Raw genomic sequence first — 20,357 nt, 5'->3', positions numbered from 1 at the left:
CGAGACAGATATAGATAGCATCATGTGAAATTTAAGATTTAGTCTCATATAAGAACAATTCTAATGGGGAAATAATGAACATGAATTTTTCTAAACATACCTTGAGAATTTTGGAAACCAGGTAAGTTCTGAAGAACTTCAAATGTTTGTCGGTAAAGACTCTTGGCTAAGATCTCATATGCAATTGTACAGAGTAGGTTATGTCTGTTGAGGACATCCATCCTGTCACAGGGCCACAGTGGTGTATTTATTATCCATTCTGACTCTTAGATGAAGAAAGAAGTATTGAATTATGAATATTTCATCCATGCAAATTAAAGCTATTAAAATTCAATTATCTATATTGTTCTAACAATTTTGCAACCATTTTATAAATTATTTGTTGGAGAAAATGGCAAAATTTAAATGGATATTTAATTAAATGAGGCTTAAGTCATTAAGAAACAAATACTATACGTGTTAGTAGCCACTATTCTATTTTTTTCATTAAAAATAGTTTACAACTCTTCCTTGTTTTAGACAACATAATTTCTTAGTATCACATTCCTATGGCAAAAACCAAAATGTTTATTAGGATCTGAATAACACAAATGTTAAATTAGAACTCTTGAGTTCATTAATTTGGATTATTTCTTTCAATGATGAAGAATGTAGCCCCTCCATGTCTGTCTGTCTGTCCATCCAGTAGGATTCTTGTCCAAGTCCTCCCATAAGTTCACCACAGTGGATCCACCGAGTCTGAGGGCTTTCTTCAATTTCTCATGACAATGTGAGGACCCCACGGTAACACTTGGGCTGTCTACTTGTCATTCCTAGCTCTCATCATGTGACTAGCTAGTTTAATTTCCCTAATATATTTTATTCCTGCTCTTCTTCAGAAGACTTCATTAATGACATGTTGTATCTTGCTCACACCAACAATTAGTCTCTCCATGGCCCTGTGTGTGACATTCATTTTCAGTACGTTGGAGACTGTTGTGTTTCATGTCTTACAACTATACAAAAAACAGTGTAACACTGGTAGTAAAAAAAGTTGGGTCTTTTATTTCTGGAAGAAGCCGTGTCATTAAAGGAGCCTTGTTTAAAGGAGCTTAAATTGTGGGTCCAATTTATCTATTTATAGTCTGCCTCAGATACACTTATTTGATGGACAAGCTTAATAGGTGGTCTAGTCAATGGAAGTCCTGCATCCACTCAGTTTTCCTGCATGGACAACCAGGTAAAACTGCTTTGGGTGAATGGATTTCTTCTGGGAGGCTCTGCAAAGCAATGTTTTGGCACATGATGCAACCAGAATGTCAAATGCAAAAAAGAACATCTGGAGGATCTCATCATCCATATGGAATCTCTTTTAAAATTGGAGTCTGTGCTGGGTCTCTTATCACAGTGGTGAACACCTTTGGGAATCATGCATCTCCTGGTTTAATATACTTGATGTTTCTGAGCAGAGAGTTATTGAACAAGGTTATTTGTTGCTTTATCTTTCAAGAAATCTTCAATAATTTTTATGTAAGAATAGGAAACACTTTGTTGGAAGAGAATTTTTATATCACTCAACTGAGTCAAAATGTATTTTCATAATCAACCACCAATTGTTTACACGGTGGCAGTTTATACTCTCAACATTTTTTCAGCCAAATATGTGATGGTAAAGAGAGAATCCATTGTAGAACATTACTGTGGAATGGGGTGGGAGAAAGGGAACTGGAGGGAGGATGGTATCCTGCTGGTATAAATCCAAAGGGATACTTCTCAAGTCTCGGCTGGAAAGCTCTTTTCTTCCCAGTCAATGTTTCCTACCTAGCTTAGTGCTAACACAGAATATTGTCTCATAGCTTCTTTTTTACCTATCCTTGAAGCAAGTGCATAATCGCCCTTTGGAGATCAAAAAGTTTGTTGTTGTTTTTTAACCAACAGCAGTACTGGCAAACAAACCCTTTTTTAACAATGGGGAACAAAAACATGGGAAGATATAAAAAGCTCTTCATATTTACTTTAAAAGACCAACAACTCTATTGCCTTTTGTCTATTTAGACCTATTAGAGAAAAGTTATACAAAAGCACAAATTTGGCATTTAGATACTAAAGGGCTGAAATAAAAAGTATTTCTATTTCAGCAGAAATGGAGACAGTAGTTATTCTAGTGATTTGTTCTGTCTTCTATCTACCATTATCAATACCAAAAAAGGTTGTAAAGGACAAAAGAAGCACCATACCACCCTGGTCTGGAGACCACCTTAAAAAGACACTCCCAACTCGTCACTGTAAATCTCTCAGCTCCTCTAAAGCACTGTGATCAAGAGGGACAGAACTTAATTCAATAAACTTTTATTAACCTCGGCTATGTGGCGCTGGGAATATGAAAATGAAAATGAAATAATTGTTATCTTTAAGGAACTTACATTCTTTCAGAGGTGAGGGAAGTGAAGGAGATAATAATATAGACACAGGCAAGAAAAGACAAGGTAAGAAACACAAGGAAAAAAGCATTAACAGTGGGTCAGGCACATCTTCCCACCAGAGGTAACAGCCTGGCTGAGATTTCAGAGCCAGATATTCTAAAAAGCAGAGGTGATCAGGAAGTGCACCCCAGGCAAGGTTTTGGTAAGGCACCATGACAAGGGATGGAATGTCAAGTTTGGAGAAGAGCTAGGAATACAGTTTGGTTACAACAGATTGTGTGTATGTGTTGGGGGTGGGGAAGGAGGGTGATTTGTGAAATAAATCTAGAAAAGGAAATGGGAGTCAGATTGCAGAGAGCTTGAAATGCCAAGATGATGAGTCTGTAATTTTATCTTATAAAAATAAGTAGCTGTTGAAGATTTTTAAGCAAAGGAGTGCTCTAGTTAGGCTCAGGTTTTAGGAATATGAATTTGAAGCCAGGTGGAGATTGAGACTGCCTCTCTCACCAGATAACCCTTCTATCTGCCACTACTGACAATCCTTGACCAGCAATCACTTGCCCTGGCCTAACGGGTAAGGAAACTGCAACCTTCTGTTCTGGACTCACTATAGTTTCAATTCACACCATCTTTGTGGATATATCAGCCTTATAGTCATTTTTCTTCCTTTCTCAAGGAGTTTGGTTTTTATTCTATTCTTTGCCCTCCTCCGTGGAGACTACAATATTTATGTGGATGACTTTTGGAACACCAACCCTATGCGTCCAAGTCAAAGTGCTCAACTCTTGTTCTGTATTTTTCTACCCTACCCTGGTTACTTCCATGCCATCTTTACCATTTGACCCAGTCCAATTCTTCCTGTTTGCCAACTTTATCATCTTTGTTCTTGCCTTTTCCCTGACCCTTGAATCTTTCTTCTCCCTACCCTTTCCTATAATGTTTCTGTCAGTTTTGACTCTGGATCCCTTGTCTCCCCAAGCTATTAACTGGGCCAGCTGGGCCCACTAACAGTCCCCAATTGTGCCCCTATGCATATTCATCTTCCCTGCCATCTTTCCCTTCAGCTCACTTACTCAGCACCTGGGGGGTTGCCACAATACATAGAGTGCTGGATCTGGAGTCAGGAAGATGTGAATTCAAATAAAAACTCAGACACTTACTAGTGTGACCCTGGGCAAGTCACTTAATCTCTATCTGCCTCAATTTCCTTACCTGTAAAAGAGGGGTCGTAACTTCCCAGGGTTGTTGTGAGGATCCAAAGATTGCAAAGTACTCTGCATAGTGCCTGGCGTTTAATAAATGGGAGGCATTTGATAAATGCTTATTACTTCCTTTCCCATAACAAAGACATCTGATTTATGGAGAAATTAACACATCTAGCCTGAGCTCCCTCTTCTACACCTCAAGACTTCCACCTAGACTTCCATTCCTTCTGCCTAGGGGAGTGGGTGGGACAAAAGAGAAAGAAAGTAGAATTTTTCTGACTGAAAAATATATAATTAAAAAAAGAGAATGAGAAGTATTGAAAGGGTAGTTTTAGTTGAATGACGAAGGCAGAAGTCAGATTGCAGAGACTTTGAGAAACAAGTAGAGAGATCCATTTCAGATGGTAAGAAATTTAGACAAGATCCTCTCCATTTAGAAACGTTTCCCCTGCCTAGGTTCTGGTTTGTGCAGGCCTGTGGGAGCCGGGGTGGAGCAGACACTGAGTCCCTGGGATGAAAATGAAATGCAAAAATGATGAGGGTGCCATGTACTGGATGCCATATTTCTCTGGATAATTGGCTCTGGTTGTGCCTAGAATTCCCAAAGATGGCTCTCAGCCACATTCTCGAGCACAGCTTTTGGTTCCTCAGTTTGGGGTTAAGGTGTGTGCTACTCCCCAGCCCCCATCAGAACTGGAGCATGAAGTGGGACTACAGGAGGTGACAGGAGACCCAGGCTCAGCAGTACTCCCTTCCACCCCCCAACTTCCCCCTGCTTTCTGCCACTCTCATTCTCACTAATGGCTCTGCTCCAAGATTCACTAATTTTTCTCAGGCCACATCCAATTCAGTTCTTTCAATGGAATGTCTGGGGAAATCTGATGACCAAGCACTTGGGCATGCTTTGCTTCCTAGACTGCCAGTGCCCTGCTCTTTCTCTCTGTGAAATGGCTAAAGGGCAAATGGCAGAAAGAAGAGAAAGAAGCAGAATCTAAGTTCCAAGTTCCAGGAGATGGGGGGTTGGAGTAGGCACAGGGTGGTCAAAAGCAGTAGTCTGTGACCGTGGCTGGGAGGGGCTGAGACACGAGCTGCAGAAGAAAATATCATGGCAAAAAAGTTCTTGCTTAGGAAATGGAGGATTGGCTGAAGAACTGGAGTCTGTTACTGGGGATACAAAATGCTGAGTTGAGTCAAGAGGCAGAAGGTTCTGAATTAGAGGACTGGGTAAAGGTGCATTCTAGGGCTCAAGCTACTCAAGGGTTTGATGCTGGACTTAATAGAGTTTCCAAAGATTTTATACAATTTTCCTGGAATGGACATGTTTTTATGTCAAAGCTATAAGGCTATTCACAGCTTCCAACTTTTAGTAAATAAGCTTCTGTTGGACTACCCCCCCGCACCTGACCACTGGAAGCAGAATGATAGAAGACAGACACAGTATGACTTTGTACTTGGGAGTCAGGGGTAGATGAGGGGGAAAGAGTATGGGGAAGGTGGCCAAGCTTCCTTTGTCACATGCTTAATGTCTAGTATCTGTGATTTAAGGTGACTCGGACCTTTAGAAGTATAACTCAATAAATCTCTTAATAGCTTCCTGTTTTTACATTTTCCTATCACAAGGACATATAACTTGATATTTATAGGACTAATTTACTTTATATTATTATAACAGATATTATAACTGATGCCCTTTACATTCAGAACACATTTTATATATAGTATGCTATTTGTCAGTATTTATAGGTCTTTAAGGTTTTCAAAGTACTTTACAAATATTTTATCATTTTATTTTACAATGACTCTAGAAGGCTAATGCTATTATTATTATCTTCATCTCCATTTTATAAGTCCATTTTAAAGATGAGGAAACTAAGTCTAAGTGACTTGCCCAGGGTCATACAGTTAGTAAATGTCTGAGAACAGATTTGAACTCTGGATTTCTGAACCTGCACTATTCTCTGAGTCATTTAGCTGTCCCGTATTTAATATTTATTAAGCCCCTTCAGTGGTCCTAGAGATACAAAATATGAAAAAATAGTCCTTGACCTTAAGCTTAAGAAGTTTACAGTGTATTATTAAAGAAAGATAAGACATATACATAAATGAGAATGACACAAGGCCAAATTTTAAAAAGTTTTATTGATGCCTTTTGCTTTTACATAAGTGCTTTCTTGATACTGTAACCTAGTCAAACAGTTAAGCAACACTGTCACCCCCCCACACCCTGGCTGTCTGGCAGCTTATGGCACTTTTTGGTTCCTTAATTCCCTACCTCTTCCTACAAGAAGAGGGATGGGTGTTTATTTCCTCTTCTGGAATTACCATTGGCTATTCAAGGTGGTTGTAACTTTGAATTTGCCGTCACCCACAAATATACCACCTCTATGTGAACTCAGAAATTCCTTATTTGGTCAGTCTATTGTCACTCCATTTTCTTATTATGTTTGCCCATCCCCAAATCCTGTTTTATGTCCACATGGTAATTAAAGATCTCTTGACCTGCCAGTTTTTTCCCAGGCTCCCTTGCCTCCTTCCCCAATCCTTGGTCCAGCTCATTTCTATACTGATCTCTTGAGTCTCTTGCTTCCCATCATATCATTGATCTTGCCCTGATAAGCCTCAGCCTTAGATCATCCTTACTATCTGCTACCTCTGCTCCTAGGCATGTGCTGCTGAATGATGGTGGAGAAATCATGCAACTGTCTTCTTGCCTGGGTTCACTACACATTTATGCTCCATAATCCTCAAACCAGGCTCTCGGTGCTATATGGCAACTTTCTTACACCTTCCTAATTAATTCAGTAACTCAGTCCCCATAGTGGCTCTTTCAAATCTTTTCAACTCTCCTCAAACTTTCTCATATTTTACTGAAGAAAAAAACGAAAACAAAAAAATGAAGGCCATTTGCTGAGACCTTCATCTTCTCCCCTTCCTCACCTCACTTATCACCCTGATGCCTTTTGCCCCTGCCTCTTCCTTCACTCTGACTCACATGAAGAGGGCTCTTTTCTTTGCCAAATTTGGCAACCCCACTACATGCACAAGTGGCCCTCCTTCCCAGACTTCTCCAGCAGACTGCTTCCTCTATCCTCCTCACTCTCTGACTTATCTTCGATTTCTCCCTGCCTATACACATGCTCATATCTACCCAACTCTTAAAAAAACAACAAAACTTGATGCAGCTGTCTCCACTACTGCCCCAATTCTCTCCTGCCTTTTGTGGTTAAATTCTTTGAGAAAGTCATTACAATAAGTACCTTCACTTTCTCCTTAACTCTCTGGATTCTGGCTTCTAGTCTCATAATTCAACCCAGACTGCTTTATCCAAAGTTACTAACCATCTCTTATTTGCCAAATCCAGTGGCCTTTTCTTAATCCTCATCCTTCCTGACCTTTCTATAGCCTCTGACATAGTCAATCATCCCCTTCTTGAAACTGTCTTCTTTCTAGGCTTCTGAATCAATGTTCTTTCTTGGTCTCCTCCTACACCTCTATGCCCTTTTTCAGTCGTCTTTGCTGAATCTTCATCCAGTTTGTGTCTGTTAACCATCCCACATGACTATTTTAGGCCCTTGCCTCTTCTCCCTCTATATTGTTTTACCTGGTGATCTCATCAGCTCCCTTGGATTCAATTATCATCTCATTTCTATGCCAATTCTCAAATGCCATTCCCCCACACCCCTCCAAATCTAGGGGCTCTTTTATCACCTCTGTGATAAAAAAAATTCCCCTGGCATTCAAAGCTTTTCATAACCTACTCTCCCCTCCCTCTACCTTTCCAGGTCTCTTATTCCTCATCCTGTTCCAATTATCGTACACTCTAGTGACACTGGCCTACTGGTTGTTTTGTGAACAAGACCCTCCATCTCCTAGCTTAAGGGCATTCTCTCTGGCTGTCTTCCATTGCCTGGAATACTCTTCTTCCTCACCTCTATCTCCTGGTTTCCTTCAAGTCTCAGGTAAAATCCTGCCTTTCTTAAACCTCCTCAATTCCAGTGCCTTCCCTCTGTTGATTACTTCCGACTGATTCTTTATGCAGCTTATTGGTACACAGTTATTTCTGCACACTGTCTTCACCATTCGTTGTGAGGTCCTCAAGGATAGAGGTCATCATTTATCTTTCTTTGTATTTTTAGCACTGGTACACAGTGGGTGCTTAATAAGTGCAGTGACTGACTGTGGCAGGATTTGAAGTAGAAAGAATGGAGGTAGAGAAACTGGTTAGGGACATGCTATTACACAGAAAGCAGAAGGCAACAAGGGTCTCCAGAGATTTAGAAATAAAAGAAAATTATCTATTTCTGAAATATCATAGAGAGAATTGGTAGAACTATGGCTATGGGTTAACAAATGGGAATGGAGGGCTGAAAATAATTTCCAAAGTGTAAGCCTGAGGGTCTTTGTTAGTGATGGAATGGCTGGACAATCCCTTATATAACAATGGGGAATTCTTTCCATGTATGGCCATTGAAGTCTTATGGTTCTCTGATAATTTTAGAAATAGGTGTGTAGGTCTAAACAAATGGCATCCATTATCCCTTTTAAGAAACAAGAATGACTGTGATCTTTCCATCTTTAATATTCTGTCCTTATCCTTGCTTCTACCTCTAAATCAACTCCACCAACAGGAGTTGGCATTTCTACTTTCTGTGGTTAGCTATCTTCCTTGGCATTCTGTGTGACCCCTCTAGGAGGCATTAATCCTCAGCTTGTGCTCTCTGCCCTGCAGATCCAGATGTTCAACACCTGCCCAGTCTATGGTATCTGACCCAGATTTCAAAGATGGGCCACAGAGCCATGACCATTTTAATCTAAGAATGGTGACAAGTTCCCAGGTAAAGGATCACAATGTCAAAGTTAAAAAGGCCCTTGAAGGCCACCTGGGCCTAACCATATATTTATTCTCTCTTTCTCTCTCTCTCGCTCTCCCTTCCTCCCTCTCTGTCTCCGTCTCTTTTCATCCAAACCATATTCTTTACAACAAGTAGATGCATTTTCAACAACTTCAGGGGAAAATCATACTGAAATAAATCCCATTTAGTTAGGTAGGGATTGTATGTCTGATACAAAGAACAATGTTTTCCAATCTTAGATAAAACTAAGTGGTTCAAAGAACCTTTACTTAACCCATTCAACTCTGGGTCAATCCTTGCCCTGACTATCCCCATCCAGTCTTCCACCACCACACCAGGGCCTGGGCAGCACAAGCACCTTAGTATCTGCCTTGCTACCAAGTGCCAATCTGCATCCCACCAAATTTCCATTGGACTCAGGGAACAAGAATCAGATCAACATTATAATTCCATACAAGGAAAATGTCCATTGGCATACAGACTAAAATACAATCTCAATTCCTTTATACTTGGAGCATGCAAACATGAACTTACCCCTCAATACCCAAATGGCGCCATCTATACTTCCACTTTTAAGAAAAATTTCTGCCGCTACATTAACAATTTGGCATCGTGATGCTAATTTCTCAGGGCCAGCAAGCCCTTTTAAACTTGTGAAATGGATTTTCAGCTCATGCAGTTTATCAAGCACCTTCTTTCCCTAGAGCAAAAACAAAGAAAACAAACTAACTTGACTATATTGCTCTAGACATTTAGAGTTATAGTTACTCACTTCTTATTGGTACAATTTTTCAATGTCTGAATTATCTAGAACTTTACTATCTTTAGCATTGGATCACTTTTGAGGTGTTTCAACAGTAACTAGTTGTTCAATTAGAGGGTAGATTTAGCCACTCAAATAACAAAAAAGCCAAAATAACCATGTTTTGTCAAAATTTGCCTTTTAAAAATCAATTCGGATAAAGGTCTACTAAAAGAGAAACATAGCCCAAATTAGGCTTTAGATTATCTGTATTTCTTATTTACCATTGATTGTTCCTTTAAATCTAGATAACAACAAGAAAATCTGTATCCTGGTTTTTTCTCTACCATATAGAATTAAGAATATTGCCAAATTGAAACATATAAAAATTTTCTTTCCTGCTAGCATGGAGGCATATAAATTCTAAAGAGTCCTTTAATATAGTACCCATTCTTGTGAGGGGATCTCAAAGATGGTTGGGTGTCAATATGAGGGACCAAGAATACTTTGAGCTATATAGAAATCCCTGAAAACCACACAGTACAACAACTTATCTATGGAAAGTCACATAATATTGTCACACCGATTGACCTCTTGGAGCTCCACAGAGGACAGACCTCAAGAATTGTATTCAACTGAGTAACACAATGTCAATTGCCAGAAGTAAATAGGGTACAAAGAAATGTAAGACAGTCCTGGCCCCTGAGGGGCTCAGTCTAGTGAAGAAGACAACATACAAAAAACTGTACAAACAAGCTACCGATAGAATTGGAATCATCAATAGGGAGGGAACTAAATTATGGCGGGGGGAGAGGATTGGAAAAGGCTTTCTGTTGAAGGTGGGATTTTTGGCTGGGACTTGAAGAAAGCCAGGAAACAGAGATGTATCTTAATTAACAATCAAAGAAATTTAACCATTTTATGGAAACCACATAAACTTCTATTAAAAATATTTTTAGGGGGGCAGTTGGGTGGCTCAGTGGATTGAAAGCCAGGCCAAGATATGGGAGGCCCTGGGTTCAAATTTGGTTTCAGACACTTCCTAGCTGTGTGACACTGGAAAAGTTATGCAACCTCCATTATCTAGCCCTTGCCACTCTTCTGCCTTGGAAGCAGTACACGTAGTATTGATTCTAAGAGAGAAGATAAGCATTAAAAAATATTCTTAATATTTGAGGTTCTTAAGATATTATTGAAGTAGGTGGGATTTTAGTCTTAAAAGGTAATTGGAAGGAACTCAAAGGTTAACCTCAGGAATAGATTCTTTCTTAAACATTGGTTTTATAAGGGAAATGTGATTACCTCTGTGTTTAATAACAATAACACATAGCATTTGTATGTGCTTGAAGGTCTTTAAAATGCTTTACATATATTGTCTCTTTTTTTGGAGGTAGGTGCTATTTTTTACTTCACATGTTATAGAAATGAGAAAGTTTAAATAACTTGCTTAGGGTCACATACTAAGTATCTGAGGTAGGATTTGAACTCTGATTTACCATAATGCATGGCAATTTAGACAGTACAAAATAACCTTATTGGAGAAGGCAGTGGTACAAAATACATTATAGAACCTGAGCCAGGGAAGGTCACTTTCTTTCTTTCTTTCTTTCTCTTTAGACTATTCCCCTTTAAACTATTTCCCTCAAGTCACAGAATACAATGTGTTGTATTCTGTGACATGAATACTGAGGTTCTTTTTTGTCCCAAAGAGTAGGCTTCCATTTCTTAAGGATTTATGGAGACTGACATTATAATAAGCACAGTTAGCAGGTTAAGGACAACACTCAAAGAAGGTCTTATGTTCTGATGCCAGAAGTCAATCTTTTAACACCAAGATATATGTTGGGTAGGTTTTAAGGGGAAATATAACTGTCCTCTAGTCACTCGGACCAAGCCCAGCTAATTTTGTCATTATCTCATAAGAAAAGTAACACATTAGAAAGGACTTTATTAAATTTCTGTGTACTTTGGGTTAAGATTCCAAGACTGAGCAGATGGGTCTTTAAAACAGCTATGACTTATGCCATATTATGGAAGTATTGTTTCTTCTGACCTTTTTACATCCCTGGTCTTCTCCAACTCATCACCTATCTGCCTGGACTATTTTTGTCTTCCATAAAAAGTACAGAGTTTGGGCTTGAAAACTATTAATTATCTAAAATTTTTAAATGGACACAATTCATCCCCAAAACAAAACATTCCCCATCCCCTCCAATGAAATACCTTAGACCACTGGAGTAGTTTGTGATAAAAGTAGATTACACTGATCCCAATTCTTCCCAGTAAAGTTTTATCAATCTCACTGTTTTGGGGATCTTTGCTAACTGAAAAGTAAATAGTTATAATGTAACAATGTGAAATAGCAACATAACATGTACAAACTATATTAAAATAATATCGAAGTCATTATTTTAATATCTTATAGTAACCAACATAGGATCTGAAATAAGGTCAAATTAGGTGAGACTTCATATTTTCTTCAGTTATTGGGGAATTAAATCAGGAAGAAACAATGCGATTTCTTATGCTCATCCCAATTCACCAGCATCACTGCTGTTACTTCAAATGATAAGGAAAAGAAGGTTTACGAAACAGTGGAGAATAGAATGCTAGAATCCTTGATTTAAAAACAGTCATTCGTGTAATTTGCATGTAATTTAGTTAATAAATGCACTTGTAGTTAACACATGCCATTTAAAGAAGCAATGTCTGCAGGTCAGAGTAAGTTGTGCAAGTGGGCTTCCTCTTCATTTTATGGCATTGAAAGGGGCCCACAAGCTCTCCCCCTGGTCTCGTTAAGCCTGAGAGCTAATGTCTGCATCACCTAGTTCTCAAGACACCACAATGGCCAACTTTTACCTGTATCAGCAAATTCACAAAAAGGAATTCCTTGTCTTTCTTCCTTGTAATCTTTTGTTAATGCGCTAGCAATGTAAGCTGAAAATCTCTCAAGATCTGCAAATTTTTCACAACCTATTTTTACATTAATGTAAAAATTTCCCAGGCTAGCCCAGTCACCTTTTTCTTTACAATGCTGTTAAGAGATGATAGAAAAAAATGATTACATATACAAAATTGAATAAAACCTTTAATAAGCATTTCAACTCTATGCTAAGTTAAAGTGCATCTCTCTTTTCTGAATATAATAAATCCTCATGAATTCAGGAGTTAATTAGAATTTATAATAATTGAGTTGCCCATTTAAATGTTCAAACTCTTCTGAACTCAGCAATGATACCCTCTGTCCTGAATAGCAAGATGGGGTAGGTTTCATAGAACTAGGTTTTCAGATTAGCAATATATATATAAACTGCTAAAACTTTATTAGTTTAAACTATTTTTTCCCATAACTTGGGATTTATGAATGTAAAGAAGTGGTTTCTGCCCAAATTTTCAAATATACAAGATTGTATTGATATGTTCTCAGAAAATTGGTTGCAAAACACATCTCTGCAAACAAAATCCTATTTTCTCACTCATTTCTATTATGTAACTAGAATACATTATCACAGAAAAAAATGTTGCCCAAAGACATAAAAATGACCTTTAAGGATGAAGTAAATATTTGTAGTAGGTATTTTTAGAGAAGAGTATACTTACTGATAAAATATTAGTTTGCTATAAAATCTGTATTGAAAAAATGTGCTAAAGGTCACAATTCTTATTCTACATACTTTAAAGATCTGAATTGAGATACTTTTATTTAGTGATACAAGCATGCACTAAAAATGCTTCCTACACATGAATGTGATAAATTCCTAATTTGAAGAATATAAGTAGTTAGTACATAAGAGTGCCAGGATGGAGTCAGGAAGACTCAAGTTCAAATCAGGCCTCAGATACTTATTAGATGTGTGATGTTGGGCAAGCTGCTAATCTGCTTTTCCTTAGTTCCTTTATGTGTTGAAGGAGCTGAAGAAGGAAATGGCAAACCATTTTAGGATCTTTGCCAAGGAAACCCCAAATGGGGTCATGAAGTATAGGTCATGACTTAAGCAACTGAACAATAACAAAACTCCTACTTTAATATTGTTCAGTTGATCATCCATTTAAAATGTTTATGATATTATTCCTAGAGAGTAGTTGTGTTTCATCTAATGTTCCATTTTCACAGTACCAATGAACAACTTTAGGTGGTATATACTGATTAAAAGCACCACCATATAAGTAACGCCAACCCTGCTTTATGCACACAACTACTAAATCAATGGCTGGGCCATCATAATAAAAACAATTTAGAACCTGAAGCTTGGAAACTGCCCACCAACTATTCTCTTTAATAGACTGCATTTTCAAGTTAAAACGAAGTTTATTTTCCCAAGTTTAAAAAAAAAACAAAAACCTAGATGATACAGAAATGAGTGTTAAAAGTCTTAAGTGTATTCCAAAACAATTATTCAATTTTGGCTTGCTAAAAATTTGACAATTCTTCCTTGATTTCCCAAATTTTTAAGTTAAAGCTACAATTAAACAATTTCTTTGCATTTTTGTTGTATGAATAGAAAATATACAATTTGTCTAAAAACAACAAAAATTCTAAAAATATAGGTTACTTACCTCTATTTCAGTAATTGCTGAATTTAAGTCAGAGAGCCAATTCTTTTTAAACTGTCTCACCCGTAACCTTTAACAGTGGGAAAAGGCAAATTACTCTTATACTCATTAATAAGAGTTATTAATATCTTGGCCACAAGGTTTTCAAAACATTTACATGAGTTTCACCTTTAACAAATTTCAAGATACTACAGAAGTTTCTAATCTCTAAAAAATGTTCTAGCCAGTAATTTCCAGACCCAAGGGTTTTAAGAAATGTTTTTTTGAGTTATTAAAAAATTTCAAACTAAAATTTATTTCAAATATATCATCGCATTTGTTTCTATACAATGATCTAGAACAGTGATTCCCAACCAAAGTGGGCGTTATCACCCCCTGGTGGGTGCCGCAGCAATCCATTTGGTGGTGATGGCCACAGGTGCATTTATCTTTCCTATTAATTGCTATTAAAATAAAAAAAAATTAATTTCCAGGGGGCTAAGTAATATTTTTTTCTGGAAAGGGGGTGGTGGGCCAAAAAAGTTTGGGAACCACTGATCTTGAAAATTGCAACAGGGAAAAAAAAGGCATTAATGGCAAAAAAGATAGTTGTTAATCACCTTAAAATGGTGATTTCCCAAGTCTTCAGATATGCAAATGAATCCTCCTTTAACAATTAGTATGGTTTTCAGTTATGGGGGGGTCTGGGGAGTGTTCATGGGTCTATAGCTGTTGAGGATCACAGCAGATTAGAAATCTATAGGGAAGCTGCTGACAGAAAGGTGAGAGGCTCAAGGTGGAGAGCAAGATGTCTGTTTCTGGATAGGCCAATGGAGGAATTGGCTTTGATTGTGAATGGTACATGTGTTCTGTTTTCCTATTTTTCTCACCTCATTTTGGGGGACAGGGAAAATCTTAACTTAACTTAACTGAAAATCTCTTAAAAAGGAAGCTCTGGATAAGTATGGGGTTGTCCTCCTGCGCATCAGTGTCTCTCTTGACCATCTGGTGCTACCTTGATGGAAGCCTGATTTGCATATATATTAGGGAAAAGCTCTTTTTACATCTGGCTGGCAGCATTCCTTGGGCTCTAAGGGTGGGGGACAGTCACTCTTCAAGACCTAAACTGGGACGACACTGGTTCAAATGAGGCTGTGTGAATGGCCCAGAGGCAATGATACCTGTATCACTACTGTCTGCTGATAAGGAAAACAAATTAGAATCCCCTGACCTACAAGTGGGCTACATTCTAAAAGTTTATTATTTAATCACTTGTTGAGAACTCAGAAAAAATTTTCCTTTCAAAACATGAATGTTGTTTGTAATGGTTATGTTATTCTTTCTTTCTCAACAAGGTGATGGAGGAGAGGTAGGAAGGAAAAAAGACAATGGATTTTTGTTCATTGAGAAAAATAAAATTGAACTAAAAAACCATTTAAGAATGTTTGGTATCTAGGGCAGGATATAAAGACCTCTTTATAGAATCAAAGAAGGCTACACCTGGAACAGACCTTCCTTTCCTCACATGTAAAGGAAGAGTTTGAATCAGATTTTTCTAATGCTACTACAGGTCTCTAATACCACTACTTAAGATTATAGGATCATAATATACCTCTAATATACCTCTAATAATGCAAACTGGCAAAGAAGACTGGAGCATTACTGCTAAAATATGGTATTTGGGGGACTAGGCTGATTAGTTAGGATAGAGAATGTTAGGTGAGAAGTATCCTCTGTTCCTGCTCTGTCTACAAGGTACAGTCACAGGGAGAGGCCTGTGACCCAGAGTTGAGAGACCTGGGGGTGGGGGGAGGAGTCCCCCCTACAGCCCAAGGGCTTATGGAACTTTCTCTTTTGGACTTTGCCTAAGGCCAGCTCTGTATCCCCTGCAACTCAATGCTTTTCATCACAAAAGTAAAACTAAAATAAACCTGAATGAGGATTTAAAATACAAAACATCATGAATGATGAAGTCTGAAAAAATAAAGGAAGTTTAATTGAGATGGATGAAGAGATAGAATGAAGATTTATGTCAATTCTGAAGGTGTCATCTAGGTACTCACATGGATTTGAGTGTAAACCAATCTAGATTAAAATTAAAAGTGTCTAAACTGTGAAGTGGTAGGAAACAGAAGAAAAATGGGAAGGTAAACGTATAAAATTCCACTGAGAGAAAAAATGGAGATGGTGGAGGGAGAGCCTCGAGGATCAAAGAACTGTTCAAGCAGCCTGCTAGTTAAGGGCACACAGAATGGTTGGTTGATGTGGCTTTAGGGGAGGTAGACAAAAGGGAGGCAGTATGTGACTGATTTTTTAAACTTGTATGTGCACCATTTGGCCAGGTCCTGAGTATGAGGCTTACACTTGTATAAGATAATAAATGGTTTGTGATCAACTACAATTTTGGGGTGGTGTCTTAACTTTTGAATTTATTTCCAAACCTGAAATAAAGACATTTTTGGTATTTTTATACGAACAACTTTCTCACCTGGATTTCATTTCTAGGACAGCATTTATTTCTTGTTTGGAAGCCTGTACTTGGTATAAGAGCTTAATGAGATAGTTAAAATGTTCAGAGTCAAGAATCATCCCAGCTTCTACAAGCTGTAAAGTAGGAAGAGAAAAAAATGTTTTTAATACTTTCTCCTGTAAACATTGAGACAAAAAATAAGTATTCAGCCATTCTTTTCCTTCAGCTGTTAAATATCCCAGTCTTAGAGAATTTTTTTTAATTGCCAAAAAGAATGAGCATGGAGCCTATTGGGATCAGGAAAGAATTAGCGAAAAAATACAGTATGTAAGAAATACTATTTGTAGGCAGAGAAGTTGTTAATAGGTTTAAAAATCTGGTCATAAAGATGCTGAAGAGAACAAGGCCATTTTGAAAACAATATGGTTATTAAAAGCATGATAAGGTAACCATGTTAAAAACGAATATTAGTAAATGTTTAAAGTAGAAAAAAAAGCATGATAAGGCTGTGGGAGCAAGCATAGACACACAGTATGGGTATTTAAGTCTTCCCCCTCCAATCTCTTTCTTCTAACTTGTTAAGAAGTGCCACTTTCTTCTGTGAGAAAAGGCAAGACTCTTCTACATGTATTTTTTAAAAAATCCTTACCAATGCTGAGACAGAAGACCAGTAAGGGGTAGGTAATGGGGGTTAAATGACTTGTCCATGATCATACAGCTAAAAAGTGTCTGAAGCAAGATTTGAACTCAGGTCCTTCAGACTCCAGACCTGATGCTCTATCCATTGTGCTACCTGGATGCTCCTCTATATGTATTCTTGAACCCATTCTATCCTATCTGCTCCAGATTATGCCCTAAAGACACTCTTTCATTAATCTTCAACCACGATTCTTTGAATGTAATTATTGTCTAATCCTCATTTCTCTATCTTTTCCATAAAAGTATGAGATACAATATCAAATGCTTTGCTAATGTCTGGAGTTTGATCTGCTGACATGGGAATTTAGTAATCCTGTTTAAAAAAGGAACAAAAATTAGTCTGGCACAATCTGATCTTCATTAGGATGTGCTCTTTCAGAAATTACTACTTCCTTTTTCTAGATCTAATCTTTTCTTTAATGATCATGGCTAGGATATTCCCTGGAATTGAAGTCAATTTCTCTTTCCTTTTTTGAAAAATCAGCAGTATTTCTCTTCTCTGCTTCATGGTCTTTCTTTCCCCTGATCTTTCAAAGATCATTGACACAAATCCGGCCTCAGACACTTCCCAGCTGTGTGACCCTGGGCAAGTCACTTGACCCCCATTGCCTACCCTTACCAATCTTCCACCTATAAATCAATACACATAAGTTAAGGGTTTAAAATTAACAAAACAAAACAAAACAAAGATCATTGACAGTGTATCAGTAGCTGCAAAAGCCAGTCTCGGGATCCCACTAGAAAATGGTTTATCTGGTTCAGGTGACCTAAAATTCATCAAATGTAACTTGAAGCTCTCTTATGCCTTATTTCTCATCCTGAGCTTCAATGCCTTTCTAGGGTAATTATTTATCCATACATACACTCATAGCCACAGAGAAGACCAGATTTAAAAATCTGGTCATAAAGATGCTGAAGAGAACAAGGCCTTTTTCTTTCCCCTTTTCACTCCAGATTTTACTTTGTAGCTACAACTTGCACGCCTCACCCAGTCTACGAAAGATGCCTCCATATTGGTTTTCCTGCTTCCAGACTAGCCATCCATCCCTTCTTCCCAGAAATGTAACTCCCCTATTTAAGTGTGCAGTGGCTGGCCTAATTGCCTCTAGGGCAAAATCTGCTCCCCACCCTGCCCCCCCAAGCCTGTCATTTCACAATCTGTCCCTCATCCACTTTTCCAGACTAATTTCATATTATTTGACTCTAAGTACCTTACATTACAGCCAATCTTTGGACTTGACATTCCAGCTTCTCATTTCTGCTGCTTAGAACAGGTTGTCCTGAGGGCCTAGAATGTGCTCTCACTCTCGCTCGCTCTCTCTCTCTCTCTCTCTCTCTCTCTCAAAGCCCCTCAGGTTCCACTTTCTACAGAAAGCCCTTCACTGAGTCTCCTAGCCTAGCTGTTAGGTCTCTGCCAAGTCTGGTTTATTGGCCTAGAGTAGGTATTGAAGTAGCAGCAGTGGACAGAGCACTGGGAATGGAGTCTGGAAGATCTTGAGTTCAAATCCAGCCTCATACACTTATTAGCTCTGAGACTCTGGGCAAGTTACTCAATGGGAATGATAACAGCATCTGTACTCCAGAGGATGATGTGAAGATCAAGTGAGTTGATTTTTGTAAAGTGCTCAGCCCATAGTAGGTACTTTATAGATGCTTATTTCCCTCCTTTTGTCCCCCTTCAACCTGTCTTATATTTTCTTATCCATATACATGCATCCTCCTAGATAAACACAGGGACACTCCAGATTTTTCTTTTTCTCAGTGCCAGGAGTTGCTTTTAATAAACATGTCTTAAATTAAAAAGAAAAAAAGTGGGAGGAGAATAGTCATACCTTGCAAAATATCTCAATAAGAGTTGGCACAGCATTCCTTAAGTTCATAGATGCCACATGCTCAAATACTTTGATTAATACTTTTAGAGCAGGCTGGATAAAACAAAAAAAAAGATGCACTCATTTTCACAATTTCTCTTTCAGGATACTTTTGCTTTCTCAAATTAATTCAGGCTGAAAATGCACTTGTTCTCTAGGAGGTATTTAATAAACATAAACATCAAGCCACTAAATTACGCAAACATGCATTATGAAACAACATTCACTTAGTGGAAAAAACTTTCAAAGGCATTTCGCAGTTACTTACCAACATTTTGACCATTATGCTGATATTCACTACCTGAAACACTTCTTTCAATAAGCAGTGCTTGAGTAAAGAAATCAGAAGGTCATTTAGCACTTGTGATTCAAAATGTACCCCAGGAGGAAACTTTCTGTAGTACTCCATAAGTAGGTTTACTGAAATGTAAGATTAAGATGATATAAGTTTAAGACACTATTATTCTTTAATTAAACACAATTCATCAAGTTTTATTAAAAAACACAAAACAAGAGGCTGCTAGTTGGTTCAGTGGTTTGAGACCCACGCTCAGAGACTGGAGGTCTGGGTTTCAAAATTGGTCTCAGACACTTCCTAATTGTGTGACTTCTAAATTAAGTCACCTAACTCCCATTGTCCAGCCCTTATAGCTCTTTTTCTTTATAACCAATACACAGTATTAATTCTAAGATTGAAGGTGAGTTTTTAAATTAAAAAAGAAAAAAAAGGAAACCAAGGCCCACAGAGCTCTGCAGAAAGTGACTTGTCCCAAAAAAGTCACATACATAAACAGCAGAGCTGGGATAACTGACTCTATAGCCTATATTCCTTGTATTATATTACTGATGCCAACTGTTGGAATGAGACAAATCTCAAATAATTTTTATTACCAAGTAATAACCATAGCAACCAATAATGAGTGTTTTAACCCATTATTTCATTTGAGTCTTACCACCACTGGAGGTACATATTACAAGTATCACTCAAAGATAAGTAAATTGAGGCCCACAGTGCTAGCAAATATTGGAGAAACAATTGGAATTCAGGTCCCATGCACAAATTGAAATGAAAAAAGTTAAAAAAAATTTTTAATCATTCTCTCAATGTCTTCAAGTTCTTCAGGTAAACAAAGTTTTACTGAATTCTTCTGTAATGCTCCAGAGCCACAATATCCTACCCGAGTTCTGTGATTCATCTCTTATGCTCTTCACTCTATTTTTATACAGCTGCCAGTGAGGATTCTTAAACTCAGGTCTGACCAATTCACTCCCCTGCTCAGATGGAAGTGACTCCTTACTATGTCTAGGACCAAATACAAATTCTTCTTTTCTTTATAATCTTCACAATTTACTTTTGACCTCTCTTTCCAGATTCCTTCTGTAGCAATGGATATTTATGACATGCCACATTAAGTGTGGCTCACTCTCCTTGCTGAATTCTACAGTTCAGTCAAATTTCTCTTATAGTTCATCACACATAACCACTGTCCTCTCTTTGTTGAGTTCTCCATTTTTAGAATGTTTTCTTCCATTTTACCATCTCTTAGAATCCCTTGTTTCCTCCAAAAATTACTCTGACAGG

The 20,357-nt window shown here is 37.9% G+C and overlaps 1 protein-coding gene across 1 annotated transcript in view; it reads right to left on the bottom strand.

Moving 5' to 3' along the window:
* TOPAZ1 (testis and ovary specific TOPAZ 1) overlaps nucleotides 1-20,357 on the bottom strand; it is a 90,501-nt gene that overhangs the window by 14,662 nt on the left and 55,482 nt on the right. The window contains exons 10-17 of the mRNA XM_044678775.1: nucleotides 19,044-19,195; nucleotides 18,737-18,829; nucleotides 16,224-16,339; nucleotides 13,760-13,826; nucleotides 12,062-12,236; nucleotides 11,426-11,526; nucleotides 8,995-9,160; nucleotides 101-265 (exon numbers count right to left, since the gene is read on the bottom strand). Coding sequence (XP_044534710.1) covers nucleotides 101-265; nucleotides 8,995-9,160; nucleotides 11,426-11,526; nucleotides 12,062-12,236; nucleotides 13,760-13,826; nucleotides 16,224-16,339; nucleotides 18,737-18,829; nucleotides 19,044-19,195 — 1,035 coding nt within the window. The remainder of the gene's footprint in view (nucleotides 1-100; nucleotides 266-8,994; nucleotides 9,161-11,425; nucleotides 11,527-12,061; nucleotides 12,237-13,759; nucleotides 13,827-16,223; nucleotides 16,340-18,736; nucleotides 18,830-19,043; nucleotides 19,196-20,357) is intronic.

The sequence above is a fragment of the Gracilinanus agilis genome, chromosome 5, assembly GCF_016433145.1.
Source record: "Gracilinanus agilis isolate LMUSP501 chromosome 5, AgileGrace, whole genome shotgun sequence".
In the NCBI taxonomy this organism is placed as follows: Eukaryota; Metazoa; Chordata; class Mammalia; order Didelphimorphia; family Didelphidae; genus Gracilinanus; species Gracilinanus agilis.
This window is presented reverse-complemented; position numbering and strand designations above follow the sequence as displayed.